The sequence below is a fragment of the Macaca fascicularis genome, chromosome 2 (assembly GCF_037993035.2).
Source record: "Macaca fascicularis isolate 582-1 chromosome 2, T2T-MFA8v1.1".
In the NCBI taxonomy this organism is placed as follows: Eukaryota; Metazoa; Chordata; class Mammalia; order Primates; family Cercopithecidae; genus Macaca; species Macaca fascicularis.
Genome location: NC_088376.1, coordinates 45025400 through 45047553, shown reverse-complemented (window position 1 = coordinate 45047553; position 22154 = coordinate 45025400). Strand labels below are relative to the sequence as shown.

General features: G+C 40.1%; 1 protein-coding gene across 4 annotated transcripts in view; it reads left to right on the top strand.

Annotated features, from left to right (window-relative positions):
- Positions 1–375: 375 nt before the first annotated feature.
- GK5 (glycerol kinase 5) overlaps positions 376–22154 on the top strand; it is a 69285-nt gene continuing 47506 nt past the window's right edge. For 3 of the 4 annotated variants that reach the window (XR_012430767.1, XM_065540057.2, XM_005545985.5), the window contains exons 1-4: positions 376–694; positions 10630–10723; positions 13076–13151; positions 20451–20544. Coding sequence is in view for 3 of the 4 variants with exons in the window: in XM_065540057.2 (XP_065396129.1) it covers positions 548–694; positions 10630–10723; positions 13076–13151; positions 20451–20544 (411 nt within the window). In the remaining variant the exon portion in view is untranslated. Of the gene's footprint in view, positions 695–873; positions 1001–10629; positions 10724–13075; positions 13152–20450; positions 20545–22154 lie in introns of all 4 variants that reach the window. The other variant, XM_074031214.1, reaches the window with a different exon arrangement.

The following is a 22154-nucleotide window of genomic DNA, read 5'->3' as shown; positions in this document are numbered from 1 at the left end:
GATCCGGAGATCGAGACCAGCCTGATCAACATGGTGAAACCCCTTCTCTACTAAAAATACAAAAATTAGCCGGGCGTGGAGGAGCGCGCCTGTTATCCCATTTACTTGGGAGGCTAAGGCAAGAGAATCGCTTGAACCCGGGAGGCGGAGGTTGCAGTGAGCCGAGATCGCGCCACTGCACTCCAGCCGGGGCGACAAAGTGAGACTCCGTCTCAAAAAAAAATAATAAAAGAGTTAAGGGCCAAGTCAATCCAACAGCGGCCGGCAACTGGAGGATGAGCATGGCTGGCGATCTCGGGCTCCAGAGCACGACACAAACCAGCTCACCTCCACCCCTCCCTCGAGGCCGCCGGCGCGCGCCCGTGACGTCACGGCGCCGGGGTGGAGCCCGCGCCAGGGGCCGGGCCTCTCTAAACTCCCGCGGAGCTGGGTTGGGGGCTGGGTTGGGGGCGGCGGCCCGGCGCTGCGCCCTGGGATTCTGGGGCATCGGGATTTATAGCGCGCCCTCTGGGGTGGCGTCTGTAGCAGAGAGGCGTGTGGGATCGGGATGTCTGGGCTGCCGACGGACCCGGAGCAGAGAGCGCAGGAGCCGCGGCACGCTGGCTTCGTGCTGGGGCTGGACGTGGGCAGTTCTGTGATCCGCTGCCACGTCTATGACCGGGCGGCGCGTGTCTGCGGCTCCAGCGCGCAGAAGGTGACTTGGAGGCGGCCGTGGGGCGCGGGTCTGACTGGGTTTTGCTGAGTCCAGGGGTCCGGCCTCGGGAGGCGAGCGGGCGGGGCCCACCTACCGCCCTGGACGCGGCCACCTGCAGCACCCTGGGGCCAGAGGCGCGCCCAGACCGGCTGAGTCTTCTCGTTCCCTCCCTGGGCTAGGCTGAACCCCGCGCGCCCTTCCTGTCCAGACTGAGGGCACCAGGGGCCCGGTGTATGACCTGGGCCGCTCGCTCGCCTCCTGCCACCTGGAGAACCACCTGTCCAGCCTTACCTGGATGGGACTGAGGTGACTTGCCGAACGGGACTGGGCAGGCTGTGCGCGTCCAGCCAGAGGGTGGTTTGTGAGTTGCTCGGTTCTTCCTGCACTTCCCTGATAGATCTCCCATCACATCTTTATTTACATTTTAATTTTTGACAACTTTTTTTCCCTTTTTTATTTATTATAGCCTTTGGACTTGTGCCTCAATAACTTTTCATATCTTTATAGAATTTAAGTTTATTCTCTATTCTTCACTTGTCATCATTATTAACTACTACTCCACAAAATGCTGGTTCCTTACGTGAGCAACTGATTGCCATGGATATTAGAGGTATTGGGCAAGTTTTGAAGGCAGTGTGGTCATCACTTTTCTATTTTCGATCTTTGAGAATTCATAAAATTCTTTATTTCCCCTCGTTTGAGAGACCTGCCAAGTCGTTGGTTGGATGTTAGTAGACCCTTGAACTAACTGTTCAGCAACCAACACATTGATATCCTTCTGTTCTCATATTAATGAAGTGTTGATTTCTACACAATTGTCAATGCACCAAAAATAATGTTTATTTGTTATGGTGTTCTTATTGTTGTTCCTTTTTTTTTTTTGAGACAGGGTCTCACTTTGTCACCCAGGCTGGAGTGCAGTGGTGTGATCTCGGCTCACTGCAGCTTCAATCTCCTGGGCTCAAGTGATCCTTCCACCTCAGCCCCCCAAGTAGCTGTGACTACAGGCAAGGGGCCACCATGCCTGGCTAAATTTGTTTATATTTTTTATAGTGATGGGATTTTGCCATTTTGTCCAGGCTGGTCTGGAATTCCTGGGCTCAAGTAATTCACCCGCCTTGGCCTCCCAAAGTGCCAAGATTACAGGCATGAGCCACTGTGGCCAGCCTGTTATGGTGTTCTTATTTTCTCTTCCCAGTACCAACATCTTTTTATGTTAGGAATTTGAGGGAGGGCAGGAGCCATCAGTTACCTAACCATTCCCAGCAGCACTGTATTCCCCTTTTTTCTCAGTGTCCCATTCTTCTTCCGACCACCCTAGAGGTGTTTTTCTTTGTAGCACTTGCCCAGGAGTGGGTCCAGCTAGAATGCCAGTGAGTAGTGACTGCTTTGAGCATTTGTTTTGAGGAAACATCAGACTTCCTTCCATTCAGGTTTTTTTTTTTTTTTGAGATGGAGTCTTGCTCTGTCACCCAGGCTAGAGTGCAGCGGTATGATCTCGGCTCACTGCAACCTCCACCTCCTGGGTTCAAGCAATTCTCTTGCCTCAGCCTCCTGAGTAGCTGGGATTACAGGCACCTGCCATCATGCCTTGCTAATTTTTGTATTTTCGTAGAGACAGGGTTTTGCTATGTTGGCCAGGCTGGCCTTGAACTCTTGACCTCAGGTGATCCACCCGACTTGGCCTCCCAAAGCGCTGGGATTACAGGCATGAGCCACCACGCCCGGCCTCCATTTAGGTTTCAGGACCAAGACAGTGGAACTGGGACTGTAGCAGCTCCCTGGTCCCTTCTCTGGCTAGCTGTGTGGGAACGCTGCCCACCCACCCACACACTATCCCTATCCCAGCCTGAAAGGACAAATGAAAGGCAGATACCACCGTTCAGTGACTGGGTACTCCTTATCTTTCTAAGAGTATTTATCACAAACACAATGATACTTTTTAAAGTCTCCCTTATAAGTCTAGACACAAAGTACTTTTAAGCACTGGTTGTTTTGTTTGTTTGTTTTATTTTTCTTTTAAGGAATTGAAATTTTTGGAACCGAAGGGAGAAATAAATTACTAGAAAATGCAAAGTTTCACAGTTGATATATAATTTGGGGCAGATCATTAGTTTTTTTAGGAATGAAGAATCCCAAAGATGGATCAAGATTGCTGTGAGTGGCAGGAGGCCAGGATGGTTTGCACAGACTCTAAACTGTGGAAAATGTGTCTGGATAAAAGAAAGATACGAGTAAATAAAAATACAAAAAAAAAAAAAAAAAAGCCCGCTTTTCCCGGGTAAAGCACAGTCGTAGATTAAGAAATGTGCAGCAATGCCTCTCTGTGTGGTAGGAGTTTACAGCAGTACTGCTCAAAGTGTAGTTACAGGGCTGCTGGGATTGAGATAATAAAAGAAAACTGAATATTTAGGAACTTGTGTAGCAACTTAGCAGAGTAATTTTATGTCTGTTGATTCCAGTAATGAAAGATTTGGGATTGTATTTTGTGTGCCTTTTTTTTTTTCTGGAAACTTTATAAAAATTATTGTTATTTTTAGAGACAGATTCTAACTCTGTCCCCCAGGTGGCCTGATCATAGTTCACTGCAACCTTGAACTCCTGGGCTCAAGCAATCCTCCTACCTCAGCCTCCTAAAGTGCTGGGATTACAAGGCACGAGTTACTGCACCTGGACTGGAAACTTAATTGTATCTTAAAAATTGTTGGTCCACAATGAATACAATTTTTTTTTGTTGTTTGTTTGAGACGGAGTCTCACTGTGTTGCCCAGGCTGGAGTACAGTGACACGATCTTGGTTCACTGCAAGCTCCACCCTCCAGGTTCACGCTATTCTCCTGCCTCAGCCGCCCGAGTAGCTGGGACTACAGGTGCCCACAACCACGCCTGGCTAATTTTTTTGTATTTTTAGTAGAGACGGGGTTTCACTGTGTTAGCCAGGATGGTCTCGATCTCCTGACCTCGTGATCCACCTTTCTCGGCCTCCCAAAGTGCTGGGATTACAGGCGTGAGCCACTGTGCCCAGCCAATGAATAGAAATTTTTTTAAAAAAACAAGCAGCAACTGGTCCTTTACTGCAGATAATTTTAGATTTTTAGGAACAAGGATCTTGTTGGTCTACATTGCTGCTTAGTACCTGGTGTATTACCTCATCGTTACAGAATAATTGAATTGCAGTTAAAATGTTAGGAATTCATGGGACTCTATGACTTAGACACAGAACTTGATTGTGTTTATTCTGTCAAGTAGAAATTACACCTCTTGTAATATTCCAATGGAAAGAATGTATAATAGAAACCTAAAACCTCTTAGTATATGATTTGATTGATACTGGGAAAGAAATTTTTAAAAAAGAAAAAAAAAGAGATTCCCCTTTGTAGATAAGAACAAAATAGGCTGTGAGAAGACATCAGTCTTATTTCTTATGGCCTTTATTTTTTAAATGTTTAACAGTAGAGGTACATTTTTAGCTTTTTTCTGTAATTTGTATTTTTAAAAAATCTTTCTTAGGGACTCTTAAATATATAACTGCTAGAATAATATTTTGTGTTGGAAACTCTACATATGAATATTTGATATTTTGGTTTTAAAAATGGAGAATATTTATCATGTTCCCCAGTGGAACATCATGCCATTATGAGAAACTATAAAAAAATGATAATGTCTCGGTTGGAAGAACAGGACAGAAAGGTCACTCCAAACAGTAATACTGTGTACTCTCTGTACATGCTTGAAAAATGGACTAAGTGGTTGTCGTCTTTTGTTTTTACTCAAAAAAATTTTCTTTTTAACTTTTATTATATTCTTGATCTAATTTTGGTTTGGCTCTCCTGTAAAATAATAGATTTCACTACTGCAACTTGTTTGGGGATGGTATGTGACATCCTGATTGGTAAAGTTGGGGGAAGTGACCCTGGGTCAAATCTGAAGGTTTATAGCCTTGAAGCAATGATATCCACATTGAGTTTTCTGGGGTAAGAAAGTGTTTCTTGTAGTTAAACTGTTACAGTCTATAGTCATAAAAGCGTTACATAGAAAGGGCAGAAGTATGAGTTGACAGGAGAATAGATTGTGTTAAATCTGTTCTTGATGAGCTCACTGGGGAATAAGAGATTCTTTTTCTACATCACCTTGTGTAACACTTTACACTCCCCATATTGTCACTGTTTCCTCAGAGTTCCTTTTTTCTTTATTTTGGACTTTTCATACTACATGTTAGAAATTTTCCTTAACTAGTGATCTTGATTGGTTATCTGCATTTTTTTTGGTACCATGCCTTGCCCTAGCACTTAGGTATATCTGTCATTTGCAAGTACAGAACTCTAGTTCAACCCCTCCAGAAGTAAATCTCTTACTTTCTGCCAGATTAGGGAGGGGCAGTGATCTTGCTGGAGGAAAGGAATTGGGGCTCCTTATAAAGACTTTGAACCAGTCCTATGTACAACCCCATCTGGCATCCCAGCTTTCAGAGGAACCTCTAATTTCCAGAGTTCCACCCTAGAATCTCTGCTCTCTGCTTACGGGCATCACTCTCATAGTTCACTCATATGTTCATTCATACATTCACTTTATGGAATATCTAAGAAACCCTAGGCACTTGTAGATGCTGGGGATAAAATGAACTAAGGAGATACATTCCCTGCCCTCTAGGAGCTCACATTCTCAGGAAAAGGGTAGAGGTGACCCGACTCGGGTCTTATAGGCCATTATAATGAATAATGGTTTTACTCTGAGTGAAATGGGAGCCAGGGTGAGTAGAGATGCAGTGTAATCTGAGCAGGCAGTGATGTATTGGCATTTTCTCCTCTGTCCTAAGCCATGTACCACCCGCCCACTCACTGTTCATATTAAAAACATTTGTTGCCAGGTGCGGTGGCTCATGCCTGTAATCCCAGCACTTTAGGAGGCTGAGGCGGGCGGATCACGAGGTCAGGAGATTGAGACCATCCTGGCTAACATGGTGAAACCCCGTCTCTACTAAAAAATATAAAAAAATTAGCCGGGCGTGGTGGCAGGCCCCTGTAGTCCCAGCTACTCGGGAGGCTGAGGCAGGAGAATGGTGTGAACCTGGGAGGCGGAGCTTGCAATGAGCTGAGATCGTGCCACTGCACTTCAGCCTGGGCGACAGAGCGAGACTCTGTCTCAAAAAAAAAAAAAAAAAAAAAAAAAAAAATTGTTAAAATCTAGTCTAATCCTATTTGCTCTTCTCTTTGTCCTCATGCATTTGAACCTTGTTGATGTTTTCCTTTTAATAGACTGGGAGGAATTGGAGATGCATGCATATGTTTAAGCCATCATTTTAACTTGAAGCCATAGATTTTTATGAAATTTGTTTGTTTGTTTATTTATTTATTGAGAGTCTCCCTCTGTCTCCCAGGCTAGAGTGCAGTGGTGTGGCCACAGTTCACTGTATCCTCTACCTCCTGGGCTCAAGTGATCCTCCCACTTCAGACTCCTGAGTAGCTGGAACTACAGGTGTGGGCAGTGGCACTCGTTTTGTATTTCTGTAGAGATGGGGTTTTGGCACGTTGCTCAGGCTGATCTTGAATTCCTGGGCTCAAGCGATTTTCCTGCCTCAGCCTCCCAAAGTACTGGATTACAGGCCACTGCATCCAGCCTACAAAATTTATTTTATTTTTTACATTAAAGTAAAATAGACTTTTGGTGTATACTTATGTGAACTTTAGCACATGTGTAGAAGTAATCCCCAAGCTCCCTTGTGTTACCTTATTTTAGTCACATCTCCCCACCCACCTAACCTCTGGTAACCACTGATCTGTTTTCCACACAGTCTTGTCTTTTTAAGAATGTCATATAAATGGAATCATACAGTAAGTAGCCTTTTGAGACTGGATTTTTTTCAGCATAATGCCTTTGAGACTTGTCCATGTTGTTATGTATCTCACTTGTTTATTCTTTTTTATTTCTGAGTAGTGTCTATTATATGGATGTACTACATTCATTCACCTGTTGAAGTACATTTAGGTGGTTTCTGGTTTCTGGTGATGATGAATAGAGCTGCTATAAACATTAGTGTACAGATTTTAAAGGGAACATTAAAAAACTTTGAACCAGTCCTATGTACAACCTTACAGGGTAAATTTCTCTAGGGTAAATACGTAGGTTATATGGTAAGTGAACGTTTAACTTAACAAGAAATTCAGAGTGTTCAGAGTGACCATACCATTTTGCATTCTCACCAACAATGTATCAGAGTTCCAGTTGTTCCACATCCTCATCAATACTTGGTATCATTAGTTTTTAAAACTTAGTTATTTGATTTGACTTGCATTTCTCTAATGGCTAATGATGCTGAATATCTGTCTTCATGTACATATTTGTAATCCATATGTTTTCTTTGATGGAGTGCTTGAAGTCTTGTGCCCATTTTTAAATTGAGTTCTTTGTTTTCTTACTGTTGAATTTTGAAATTTTTTTTTATATATTCTGGATATTAGTCCTGTGTTGGATATGTGATTTGCACATATTTTCTACCAGTCTGTGCTTTTGTCTTTTTATTTTCTTAACAGTATCTTTTGCAGAACAAGTGTTTTTAACTTTGATGAGGTCCAATTTATCAATTTTTTGTTGTATGAATTATACTTTTGGTGTTCTAAGAACTCTTTGCCTAACACCAAGTCACAAGGATTTTCTCTTGCGTTTTCTTCTAAACATTTTATAGTTTTACATTTTACATTTAGATCTTGATCCCTTTTGAGTTAATTTTTGTAAGTTGTAAAGTTTGGGTTGAGGTTGAATTTTTTTTTTTTTTTCTTGAGATGGAGCCTTGCTCTGTCGCCCAGGCTGGAGTGCAGTTGTTGGATCTTGGCTCATTGCAACCTGCGCCTCCCGGGGTCAAGCAGTTCTCCTGCCTCAGCCTCACGAGTAGCTGGGACTACAGGTGCTGTTGCCACGCCGGCTTTTTTTTTTTTTTTTTTTTTTTTTTTTTTTAGTAGAGATGGGGTTTCACTGTGTTGCCCAAGCTGGTTGCGAACTCCTGAGCTTAGGCAGTCTGCCCGCCTTGGCCTCTCAAAGTGCTGGGATTACAGGCGTGAGCCACCATGCCTAGCCTGATTTTTTTTTTTGCATATGGATGTCCACTTGTTACAACACCATTTGTTGAAAAAACTATCTTTTCTCCACGGAATTGCCTCTGTACTTTTGTTGAAAATCAACTAGTCATATTTGTGAGTCTATTTCTGGACTCTCTATTCTGTTCCATTGATCTGTGTGTCAGTTTTTATGCCAATAGCATACTATTTTGATTACTGTAGCTTTATAGTCAGTCTTGAAATTGGGTAGTGTGCTTCTAACTTTATTCTTTTTTTTCCTCTCTGACTTTATTCTTTTTCAACATTGTTTTGGCCATTTTAGTGTTTTTGCCTAATATAAATTTTAGAATCTACAAAAAATCCTGTTGGGATTTTGTTATAGAAATATGGGATGGCGGTTCTTTTAGCATACTGTAAATGTTGAGCCACTTATTTCTGGCTTTCATGGTACTGATGAGAAATCCACAGTCATTTAAATTTTTGTTCTGTATATGTGAAGTTTCTGGTTTCAAACTTTTTTCTTTGCTTTTAGTTTTCCGCATTTTGATTATGATATCTGGGTGTGTAATGCTTTGGGTTCATTTAGTAAAGGTTTTCTGAGCCTCTTGAATATATAGATTTCACTGAACTTGGGCAGCTTTTAGCATTGTTACTTCCCTCAAGTAATTTTTTTTTTCTGCTCTGAACTCTTTCTTTTCATCTTTGGAGACCCCTGATTAAACAAATATTAGACCTTTGGTATGTCCCTGGGGCTTTGTTCTTTTTTTTTCCTCCAGTCTTTTTTCTTTCTGTTGTGCAGATAATTTCTATTGATCTGTCTTCAAGTTTATTCATTTTCTTCTATCTCCCTTCTGCTATTGAGCCCATCCAGTAAGTTTTAAATTTTGATCAGTACATTTTTCAATTCTAAAATTTCCTTTTTTACGTCTTTCATGAATTTCTTTTTTCTTTCTTTCTTTTTTTTTTTTTTTGAGACGGAGTCTCGCTCTTTCGCCCAGGCTGGAGTGCAGTGGCTGGATCTCAGCTCACAGCAAGCACCGCCTCCCGGGTTTACGCCATTCTCCTGCCTCAGCCTCCCGAGTAGCTGGGACTACAGGCGCCCGCCACCTCGCCCGGCTAGTTTTTTGTATTTTTTAGTAGAGACGGGGTTTCACCGTGTTAGCCAGGATGGTCTCGATCTCCTGACCTCGTGATCCGCCCGTCTCGGCCTCCCAAAGTGCTGGGATTACAGGCTTGAGCCACCGTGCCCGGCCTTTTTTCTTTCTTTTTAAAATGGGATATATTTAAGGCATTCTTCATGATGTCTTGATATACTGACCTTGATATGCACATATGTAGTTAAATGATTACTGCAGTTACCTCTGCTGAGACTTTCTGTCTTCCCATTTGTTGCAAGTGTATTCACTCCTCTTGGAGTATTTTCCTAATAGCTGCTTTAGACTGTTTATCAGATATCTGTGTCATCTTGGCATTGGCATTTCTTGATTATCTTTTCCAATGTGAGTTAGATTTTTCAGGTTCTTCATATACCTTGTAGTTTTGGATTGTATCCTAGAAATTTTGAATATTATGTTAAAAGACCCTGGGGGTTTTATAAATCCTATGAGGAATTTTGTTGTTTTTCTTCTGGCAGGTATTTATTGCAGTTGGGTTCAGGCTACAAATTAAGTCTTCTGTGGACTGCAGTTTCAATGTCAGATTTGTTTTCAAAATCTTGGCAGTACTATTTGGATCTGCCCTGTGTGTGTGCAACCTAGTAGTTAGTCTGGGACCTGGGCAGTGGTCTGTCCTTTAGTTCTGTTCTTAATATCTTTAGTATAATGTTTAGGATTACATCCATACGAGTGCAGCTTTGGGGTGAGCCTAAGAGTTCATACACAACTTTCTGTGGTATCTTTTCCAAGCTCCTCCGTCTCTGAGACGGCCCTGGTACTTTTTGATTCTCTGAACCTCCCCTTATGGTTCCTGGCCAAAAAGCTGGGGCTTTTCTTACCCCATTCGGCTGGGTACGTCTGGGGTTAGGCTGTGGAAACACACAGAGAAAAAAGCCATAGGGTTGACCACACCCTCTTGGATCACCGCTCATCTGATTGGAGAGAAAGTTTCACCTTCCTCAGGATTTTAGGTACCTGTTGAGATGCACTGATAACCACTATTAACTGCTGCTGCCACTGCTGCAGGATTGTGTGGGTACAAAAGTATGGAGACAAGGGAAAAGAGAAAAATGGGAGATCTCTTCCATTTCCTCTGAGTGTTAGGAGTTCGCGTTCTCATTCTTTGAGCCAAAACAGTAGAGATGCTTCTGGCACTTCCTCTGTGCCCTAGTTCCCAGTTCTGGTTTTCCGGATGTCTTGAGTCTAAGCCAGGGGATTTCAGAAGAAAAATGGGAAACTCACCACCAGTTCCATGGTACCTGAATTCTTATCTACTTCCTGCAGTCCACCTGCTGCAATATACTTTTTAAGAGTCCACAATAGCTGCTCCATGGATTCTGTCCAGGTGTTACATTTGTATTTAGTGGAAGAGACAGGGTGGAGTGTGCTTACTCTATCATGGTCTGAACTGGAATTCACTTTTTTTAAAATTTATTTTTAATTTTTAAAAGCCTTTTTTCTTATTTTAAAAACATACCTTGTAGAAAACTTAGAAAATAAAAGCAGAGATAAACAAAGCTAAAATCTTCTGTGAACTCATGGGTTACTGCTATTTTGATGTTGGCATGTAGTCCTTTGTTATTTTATATATGTGTTTTTTCAATTTTAATAAAAATTAATTAGATAATAAAATCATATTAATTATTTTAACTAGTAGTTTTGAGACCCAAATACCCATACTACTGACTTGATCTAATGCTGTTTTTACTAAATCTTCTTTTCCTCAATAGGTAGAAAATCTTTATCCTCAAATTGGCTGGGTAGAAATTGATCCTGATGTTCTTTGGATTCAATTTGTTGCCGTAATAAAAGAAGCAGTCAAAGGTAATTAATTGGATTTATAAAAATAACAATAATCTTTATTTATTTTTTTTTTGTAATAAGAGTTTTCCTCAGGCTTCTGTAGTTGTGGTGTTCCTAATTTTTATGTGTGTGTGTGTGTGTGTGTGTGTGTGTGTGTGTGTATATATATATATGTAGTATTTTATGCGGATTACAATTTCCCAGTATTTTTCAAGGGAAATTTGTAATTCACAGTGAACTCCTTTGTCAGGGAAAGGTAACATCTGCTGTGTCCTCTGGTTTGTCTCTTTTCAGCTGTAATGTAAATGCTCACCATTTCCTCATTCCAGGTTATAGCTAGTGCTGTTTTGATTTCCTGTTAGGCACAAAATACCAGAGGATTATAAACAAAAGTTACAGTGTATAGTTTCTACTCTCATGAGTTTACAACTGAGTTATTTTTATTGTAAAATAAGTTTTTGTTTTTTTCTGGTCACTTGACATAAAGTGCTCTCCTGGCCAAAGCTATCGTCTAAGTCTTAGTTCTTTAAGAATGTTAGAAACATTCTTAGACATTGAAAACATCTCAAAACATTGAAATGGCAACCTTGCTTGAGAACATGGCAAAGATTACTTGCAAATGTAAATTCTAAAAGATCTTTTACTTCATTTTTCTGGCTGAATTGCTTCTTCTCATCTTTTTGGTTTGAAATATTTCAAAGTCTATACAAAAGTTGCAAGAATAGTACAGTAAACTCTTGTATATCTTTCTTGTAGATTCAAACATATTTTGTAATGTTTACCATTTTCTGCAAACTTTTTTCTTTCTGAACCATAGGAAAGGAGTATTTTCTCCTATAACCACAACGCAATTACCACACTCAGGAAGTATAACATTAACACAGTACTGTTTTCTAATCCTCTGTCTTCAATATTCTCTCTTGCCTTAGTGAATACAAAAAACGAAAAAACTTATTTTTCAATCTAGAACCCAGCCAAAGAGGAGGCACTGCATTTAGCTGTCAGTCGGCTTAGGCTCCTTTCATCTAGAGCACATTCTTATGAGTTTTCAAAAGTACAAGCCAGTTGAGTAGAGTGTCCCTCATTTTGAGGTTGTCTGATTGCTTCCTCCCAGTTAGATTCAGGTTGAATAACTTTAGAATACTATATGAGGGTTGATGTGTTTTCCTCAGTGCTCAAATTGAAGTTGTCCCAGATTTTCCCAGTGGGATAAATAGATTTTTAAAGAATATCACAACAAATACTCGAGTTGCTATATTTTTTTTTTTTTTTTTTTTTTTGAGACTGAGTCTGGCTCTGTCGCCCAGGCTGGAGTGCAGTGGCTGGATCTCAGCTCACTGCAAGCTCCGCCTCCCGGGTTTACGCCATTCTCCTGCCTCAGCCTCCAGAGTAGCTGGGACCACAGGCGCCCGCCACCTCGTCCGGCTAGTTTTTTGTATTTTTTAGTAGAGACGGGGTTTCACCATGTTAGCCAGGATGGTCTCGATCTCCTGACCTTGTGATCCGCCCGTCTCGGCCTCCCAAAGTGCTGGGATTACAGGCTTGAGCCACCGCGCCCGGCATCGAGTTGCTATATTTTAAGAAATTTGGACCAAAAAGTCAATATTTTTATTTGCATCCTGGCATCAGTTTGTGTTGAAAATAAGGTCTCAGCTTCAATAATTATACTACTTTCCTTGAGAGTTTTCCTTTATTGTCATTAACCAGCTTCTATTGTGATTGACCATTGCTTACATTAAGAGCCAATCTTATTATTACCAAGAAAAAATAAATCTGACATACTTTGCATAGTATTTGTTTTTTTCCCCGACACGTAAAACAAAAAAAGCTACTTTGTTATTAAGAAACAACCTTTAAGGCCAGGCACAGTGGCTCACACCTGTAATCCCAGCACTTTGAGAGGCCAAGGTAGGTGGATCACCCAGGGTCAGGAGTTTGAGACCAGGCCGGCCAACATGGTGAAACCCCATCTCTACTAAAAATACAAAAAATTAGCCAGGCGTGGTGGTGCACGCCTGTAATCCCAGCTACTTGGGAGGCTGAGGCATGAGAATTGCTTGAACCCAGGAGGCAGAGGTTGCAGTGAGCCAAGATTGCGCCACTGCACTCCAGCTTGGGCAACAGAGTGACACTTTGTCTCAAAACAAAAAACAGTAAAACAAGAAACAACCTTTGTTTTCTTCAAGTAAAAAAAAAATTCTGCAGAATCATCTTAGTAATGCTTTATTTATTAATTCCAGTTGTTTTGTTAGAATGCTAAACCCAGGTATTTTTCTTAAAGATTACATTGGATTTTTTTTTTCCATATGGTAATATTGTAAAGAAAAATATCACTGGCTTTAAAACATGTGTTTTATCCATCTTTACTTTTAGCTGCAGGAATACAGATGAATCAAATTGTTGGTCTTGGCATTTCAACACAGAGAGGAACTTTTATTACGTGGAACAAGTAAGTACATTTTGTGATAAGCACCCTACTGCTGGGTTCATGCCACAGTGAGTACACTGTTATGAAATCTCTGGGGAGTTTTAACTTTGTGAATTGAGAAATAGTTTTGTTTGGTTAAGAGGGATGAAATGGGCCTGCTTTCTGGCTTATATGCTTGCTGCATGTCATTTGAGCTTGACTTACATAAAAAAATAACCACAGAAAGATTTACTGTCATTAAAATTATCCATTTCTTTCTTTTGGGTAAGTTAGCTTTCAAACAAGCCTAGATCGAGATCTAAAACATTAACTTATACCTAAAGAGTCAGAGGAAGCTCACAAATTTCAGAAACACAATACTGTGCTTATGGTTTATATTTTCGGTCTACTCTAAATTTAATATTTGTCTATAGCATATGAGGCATATATACACTAAACACTGTTATAATATCATAATAGCTACTGTATAGTAAACATCTGTGACAATCCCAAGTTCCATTATCCTTACAACAAACTTACAGTTTAGGCATCATACCTGTTTTTACAGAGAAATAAGTTGTTCAACGTTGCTCAGTGAGCAAATAGAGCCAAGATTCTAAATTGTCTTTTTGACTCAGAAGCATGTGTTCTTTACACTATCCCCACATTGCCTTCAACATGTTTCTTTCTTTTTATTTTTTCCTAAGACAGGGTCTTATTCTGTCCCCCAGGCTGGAGTGTAGTGGCATGATTACAGCTCACTACAGCCTCAACTTCCCAGGCTCAGGTGATCCTCTTGCCTTAGCCTCCCGAGTAGCTGGGACTACAAGTGCACTTCACTATGCCTGGCTAATTTTTTTTGTTTTTTTGTAGAGACGGAGTTTCACCATATTGCCAAGCTGGTCTCCAATTCCTGGGGTCAAGCAATTCTCCCACCTCAGCTACCTCCCCCAGCTAGCCTGTATTTCTCTGTTTCTTGGTTTAAACACACACCCACATTCCCTCCTCCTAAATACCCCCACCACGTACCCACACACACCACTGTAAAATGTGTCTTTGTTAAAGCATTAGGCTCCAAAGGACATCTTGAGTTTGGGCAGTGGGAAAGAAAAGTGAGCAGAGGGAGAAAAGATGAATCTGAAAAATATAATCAGGGTGAATTCACAAGGACTTGGCTTCTAATTCAGTATTAGGCAAGAAGAAGAAATTTGAATTTACCAATACTGCTGGCCTTGATGTTTGGGCTGTTTGATAGAAATCATAGAGAATATAAGGAGGAATGGGTTGGGTAGTAGAGTAGATAGAAGGAGAAATGATAAAATGTTTGGTTTTGTACATGTAAATGTGGAGATATCGCAGAGGTGACTAGAACATTGGTTTAATTTGGACTGAGGCATAGCACATCTCCATCAGATAGTTTCTTTTTATTTTCATTTTTGGGGGACGAGGTCTTCACTTTGCTACCCAGGCTGGAGTGCAGTGACATGATCATAGCTCACTGTAGCCTCGAACTCCTGGGCTCAAGGGATCCTCCCACATCAGCCTCCCAAGTAGCTAGGACTATAGGTGTGTACCACACTATGGCTGGCTAATTTTTAAAATTTTTATAGAGATGGAGTCTCACCATGTTGCCTAGGCTGCTCTTGAACTCTGAGCCTCAAGTGATCTGCCTGCCTTGGTGTCCCAAAGCGCTGGGATTACAGGTGTGACCCACCATGCTCCGCCCAGTACTTTTTTTTTCACGGCATGATGCATCTCAGATTGATGCCTACATCTACAGTTCTTCTGTGCCTACTCCACCCCCCGGCACTGTCCTTGGTTATGGCAAATCTTAAATAAATCTTAAATAGTAGTGTATTGTCAGATGAAGGGATGAATGAATTAAACTTACCTGTACACATAAGGTATCTAATCTTAGTGACACTGTTGACATTTTGAGCTAAACAATTCACTGTGGTAGGGACTGTCCTGTGGTGTTGCAGATGTTTAGCAGCATCCCTGGCCTCTACCCACTAGATGTCAGTAGCACCCCAGCCCACCTCACCACCATTTGTACCAACCACAAAAGTCTCAAAACATTGCTAAATGTCCCCTGGGGACACCCCCAGTTTGGAACCATTGGTGTAGATGAAGTCTCAAAAAATAATGTGTTCTCTGGTAGAGATTATGTGAAGAAAAGAAAAGCAAGCTAAGGATTTGGACTGTGGGTTCCCCCCACTAAATTTAAAGTGAGTCAGGGAAGAAAAAGCCAGCAAAGCAGGACCGACGCTAATCTGGGAAGTGGATGGATGAAAGTGGAGGGAGGAGTGTTCTTAGGGAAAGAACTGATTGGATGTGTCACATTCACTTGGCCATTGGCCCCAGTGATTGCTTTCATCAGGACCTGGCTACCATATCACTCATGACAGGAAGGTCAGAATATTAGGAAGCAAAGTTTTTGTCTGATGCTAGGACTATACATCACCATTAGAAGGAATAGACGAGTTAGATTTCAAGACAGTTCACTTTCCTTACTGGTGTTGTTGTTGTTGTAGAAGGATACGTCTTCTTCCTAAAACAATTCACTGTGAGTTTTTTTTATCTTGGCTGTCCTTTTTTCTTTTTTGAAATGTTTGTATTCTTTCATGAGTTTTGATAACATTCTTTGCTTGTGGAAACTGCAATAGTGGATATTTTTTGAAAAAAAACTGAAAGGCTTTGTGCTTCTTTTGCATTAAAATAATGGAGCCTATTCTGCTCATTGGGCCCCAGGGAGCCAATGTGGTGTATGATGCTGATAGATTCCACAAGAGCCCTAGCAAACAGCGGGGACACAACACAGATGGGCACAACGCAGCGCCAACCAGAAGCACTTCTTGTTCATTTGTGAGAGAAAAGGGGAGACAGACTAGACCCTGTGGAAAAACCTATTGTTCATTCCAATCCTGGCCAGCAGCTCCTCCTCCCAGCTTGTTGTTTTTTTCCTCCTGCATCTATGGTGCATTTCTGTCCTCATGGCCGTAGAAACATTATTTTCCTCACAGTTGCTGTCAGGAGGTCTAAAACTTTGAACTTTGTTTCTGTTTTTCTCCTTGTCTCTCCCCCATCCTCCCTTTAGGGACCAGGAAACTTATTAACTTTTTTCAGTCTTTGAACTTTCTTCGTGTTCTTCAGGTTAAGCTTTTTTTCCAATATATTCAAAAAGTGGTGTGTTTAGCCTGCTTTCTAAAATAACTCTAACTGATATCACTTCCATTTTGGTTCTTTTAAATTCCTTTTGTTCTAAAAAAAAAAATCGCGAGCTGTTTTGTTTCTTTAGTCACTGTGTCTCTTGAGGGAGATTTCTGCCAGCTAACTTCAGATCAGGGTGTGTGCCAATTAGCAACACAAACTGTGAGTCACGGGAACTGGGATTCACTCTTAACTGTTTGAGGGCTCACAAGGAGTAATGCACTGTGCTGGGGGCTGCACTGCATATACAGATGAATAAGAATACCAGCCCTAATTTACAATCTCATTATGTAGGTACACAAATTACTCTATATTCCCATTGCACAAAATAGATTTTTATTGTAGTATTTGATACTTACATTAATGAGTCATACCAACTACTTATGACATAAAATATATTAAGAGCCACAGAATGGTGTAAAGTGTTAGAAGGGTTTAAGACAATTAATTTACAGTATTGCCATTTACACTTTTCCTTCATTTTTCCTTGTATTGTTGATAGAGATAAACCCAAGTCAATGCTGAGTGAATATTAGAATATATGCTATTACTTGAAAATCAGTATTCTAGATTGTCTTGTTCCATGTTATAAATTAATGAGGCCACTTTCATCTTGTGATTTTCTCTCTCCCCCTCATTGTTCTTCAGTCACACTAGCTTTTCAGTTCCTCTAAGACATGCTTCATCTTGCTCTAGGACCTTTGAAGATATAGCACATTTTGTTGGGAATGTTCATACTTCTGATTCCTTCTCATCCTTCAGAGCTAAGATCCATTGTCATTTCTCAAGCCTTCCCTGACCACCACGCAGGGGCCATGTGTTGAATACTCTCATGGCACCTCTATTTATCCTTTATAGGGCGTATTCTGGCTGTAAGTGAGCAACTGAGTAATTGATTATTTGTTTAAATTCCCTGCTAGAAAATACAGTCATAAGAGCAAAAGTGCTATGTGTGTCTGTTCATAGCTGTGTACCCAACTCCTGGTACAAATTGCCTTATAAATATTTGCTGAAATCAGTGATTGAACATCAGATTTAAGTGTATAAGTATGTGTTATTGTAGAATGGGTCTGAAGAATTATATATCAATAGATTTTATCTTTATCAAACACAATCTGATCTTTGACAAAGGTGCTAAGACCAGCCAGTGGAAAAAGAATAGTTTTTTCAACAAATGGTGCTGGGAAAACTGAACATTCACATGCAAAAGAATTAAATTGGACCCTTACCTAATACTATTTACAAAAATGAACCCCAAAATGCATCAAAGACCTAAATGTAAAAGCTTTAACTCTAAACTAAAAACTCTTAGAAGAAAACAGGAGAAAATCATCATCATGACTTTGGATTTGGCAGTGATTCCTTAAATGACATCAAAAGCATAGTTAACGAAATAAAAAATAGATAAATTGGACTTTATATATCAAAGGACATTTATTTTTTCATCTGTTTATGATGATTAATTTTTCAGTTTTCTTAACTATTGGAACTCTCCAAAGTAGAAAAATTACCCTAAATTTAATTATAAATAATAAGTAAGCTACGTTAAAATTAATTTGATATAATGTGCAATTTGCATTTTAAAAATATGTCTGAAAAACTTTAGTCATTGATATCTAATGTGCAGTTAGACTTCAGAAAACCACCTGCAGCATGTAACATGGAAGATGTGCATCTTGGTAGGTTTGGTTTGTAATTTCATCCAAGATGGAGGACTAAAACAATAGGAAATCACTCCTCTGATTTGTACTCATGATAATGGTGACCATTTGGATTTCTAAAGGGAAGAGAAGTAACATGCTCATGATCTAGGTAAATGTTGCGATTTCCATTAATAAAGGTAAAAAACAGGACCCTATCAACAGAGTGAAAAGACAACTCATGGAATGGGAGAAAATATTTGCAAACTGTAACCTCCAAGCATGTAACATATTAATCCCTAATCCCTAGTAAGGGATTAATATCTAGAATATGTAAATAATTCCTACAATTCAACAACAAGAAAACAACAATTCAGTTAATAAATGGACAGAGGACTTCAGTAATATACAGATGGTCAGTAAGCACACACAGAGATGCTCAATGTCATTAGTAATTAGGGAATTGCAAATTAAAACCATAATGAGATACCACTTCACACCCACTAGAATGGTGATAATTTTTAAAAAAGAAAGATAAGTGCTGGTGAGGATTTGGAAAAATTGGAACCCTCGTACATTGTTGGTAGAAATGTAAAATTGTGCAATGACTGTGGAAAACAGTTTGCCAGTTCCTCAAAAAGAAACATAGAATTACTATATGACCCAGCAGTTCCACGCCTGGGTATATACCTAAAAAAAATTGAAAACAAAGACTCAAACAGATACTTCACACCAGTATTAAAGCAGCAGTAATCACAATAGCCAAAGGGTAGAAAGAACCCGTGTGTACCAACAGATGAAGTGATAAACAATATGTAGTATATAAATACAGTGAAATATTGTTCAGCCATAAAATGGAATAAAGTTCTGATACATGCTACAACATGGATCAATCTAGAAAACATTATACTAAGTGAAGTAAGCCAAATATAAAAGAACAAATATTGTATAATTCTACTTATATATGATCTACCTGGAATAGGCAAATGTAGAGAGACTGAAAATAGAATAGGGGCTATAAGGGATGGGGTGAGGAAGGAATGGGGAATGATTTCCTAATTGTTACAGAGCTTCTCTTTGGGGTGATGAGAGTTTTAGAAACAGTGGTGATGGTTGCACAATGTTGTGAATGTACTTACTGCCACTGAATTGTACATGTAAAATAAGGTAAAATGGTAAATCTCATATTATGTATATTTTGCCACAATTTTTTTTTTTTTTTTTTTTTTTTTTGAGACAGAGTCTCGCTCTGCCGCCCAGGCTGGAGTGTAGTGGCCGGATCTCAGCTCACTGCAAGCTCCGCCTCCCGGGTTCACGCCATTCTCCTGCCTCAGCCTCCCGAGTAGCTGGGACTACAGGCGCCCGCCACCTCGCCCGGCTAGTTTTCTGTATTTTTTTTTAGTAGAGACGGGGTTTCACCGTGTCGGCCAGGGCGGTCTCGATCTCCTGACCTCGTGATCCGCCCGTCTCGGCCTCCCAAAGTGCTGGGATTACAGGCTTGAGCCACCGCGCCCGGCCCACAATTTTTTTTTTTTAAGTTAAGTATTAGAGAGTGCAATGGCAAGCTGTTAAAGTAATAGACCATGGGATCTGGGAAAGTAACCAAAGTTAGAAGTGGTTGGTCGGAAGAAAAGGGAATGTTTGAGGGATTAAAGGTTGCAGTGAGTTGGAAGGCCAGGTGTTTAAGGAGTAAGATTGAGAAAACTGAAAACTTTTATTCCTATGTGCTGACTAATATTGGAACATTAGACTTTCAGTGGTAGAACATGTAAAGGTGAGGATATAACCTTGGGTGTGGAATGCTTAAGTAGAGTAGAGAACGAGTCTTAGTAATTGAACATGGTTCAAGTCACACAGGAGGAGGCCTGGAGTTGGGGTAGAAAGCAAGCTTGACTTGGATGTTGATTGGTAGATGCCAGTGGTTGATTTGCAGGAGCCTCAAAGGAAAAATGATTTTTTTTTTTTTTTTAACTTCTGTATTTCTTAGCTCTGTACTTTTATTGTAGTATTGACCCAAGGTTTATTGAATTTCTATTTATTGGAGAGATTTTGGTAAGCCTGTTAGGTTGCCCATGGCTAAGCCAATCCTAAAGTTAACTGGTGTAGAACTAGGCTCAGGCAATATTTCAGCTCTTCCACAGGTCAGAGGTTTTTATTGGATTATGTGTATCAGGATAAGTGCAATAAAGGGGAATAGTGTTGGCTTTTAAAAAATCTGCCTTTAAAGTGTGTAGAGCAGGTCTTCAAAGGCCTTTTCCTTAGTTAGTTTTGGTATTGGAAGTATATACATTTCATACTATATGTCACATAATTGTTGTGCAGTGTTGATTCAACTTATAAAATCCAGAAGAAATCATTCAGAAAGGCACATCTAACTAAATTATACTTTGCAATTATAGTATGGCCTCTAATTTTGTTTTCTCTTATGGTACATCTTTAACATAGTCTCTGATTTATGCTGGGTCTCAAAATACTGTTTTATTCTTTCTAGGAAAACAGGAAATCATTTTCACAACTTTATAAGTTGGCAAGACTTAAGAGCTGCTGAACTTGTAAAATCTTGGAATAATTCTCTTCTAATGAAGGTAATCTATTTCTTCTGTGATTTGGATATTATTTTGTTTTTCTGTAAATGTCCCTTAATTGTAGACTTAATTATATTATTTCCCACCTATTTTGTTTTAGGACATTAAGAAGACATATGCACACACTCCCCATTCCAGTGAAGTTTAATAATAGTCAATCAAAGGTGTATGTGGTAGACTTCGATACTTGTACCTCAGGAAGTTCTAAGGAGGTTTGTGGTGGACCAGAGTTTCACATGTTAGTGAGAATTTGTGTTTCTGTTCTTGAGAAATGGAAAAGATACAGACTAGATGAATGAAGAGCCCAAATTTCGTCTTTCATAAAAGCTCAGGATGGATATTGAGATATTATAGATAACTAGCAGACTATTACAAGCTCAACACTTTGGAAGGCTGAGGCAGGGGAATTGCTTGAGACCAGAAGTTCAAGACCAGCTTAGGAAATATGCTAAGACCTCATCTCTACAAATAATGCAAAATTAGCTGAACATGGTGGTATGGACCTGTAGTCCCTGCTACTTGGTAGGCTGCAGTGAGAGGATTGTTTGAGCCCAGGAGTTCAAGGCTGCAGTGATTGCCACTGCACTCCAGGGCACTCTGTCTGGGTGACACAGTGAGATCCTATCTCAAAGCCAATAACACCAAATTATGCCTGATACATAGTAGGCATCAGTAAATGACAATGATGATGGTGACAGTGACAATAGCAACATCATGAAATCATCTGTTCTGTTATTTGTCTCAAATTTGCCCTCACTCCTGAATGTGAGATTACCGAATCAAAGGGTAAACACAGTTTTCCAGCTCTTTAAATGGTGTCAGACCTACAGTATTTTATGTCATAATCAATATTCCACATTAATTATTTTATTTTATTTTATTTTTATTTATTTATTTTTAGATGGAGTCTTGCTCTGTCGCCCAGGCTGGAGTGCAGTGGCGTGATCTCGGCTCACTGCAACCTCTGCCTCCTGGGTTCACGTGATTCTCCTGCCTCAGCCTCTCAAGTAGCTGGGACTACAGGCATGTGCCACCATGCCCAGCTAATTTTTTGTATTTTTAATAGAGACGGGGTTTCACTGTATTAGTCAGGATGGTCTCGATCTCCTGACCTGTGATCCACCCGCCTTGGCCTCCCAAAGTGCTGGGATTACAGGCGTGAGCCACCACGCTTGGCCCATATTAATTATTTTAATACTTCTAATGCCTCACAGTTAAATGCCTTCTCTGCTAGTGTACTGGTACCAGATGGAGCCCAGGGGAGTGTCTAGAGCATCAGTTTTACTTGATAAGTATTTGATGATATTAATTTAATATAAAACAAATATGAATATATTATAGAATGTAATAGCAATGCATAAGTGAAACAATTTTGCCAGAATCTCACCTGAATTGATTATCCTTTTTGACAGTTTAATATAGAAAAATGTACCTTGCTGCAGTAACTTGTGAGAGGTGCTGTTAACAAGAAGGACACAGTAATTAAGGGAGTTAAAAGTGGTTATAAGGAAATGTCATGAACCCTCAATTGTATAATTTAAATTATGCAATTTATAATCTATAATTTTATATCTTAATATATAATTTTAGTTAATAGTTCATCAGACATT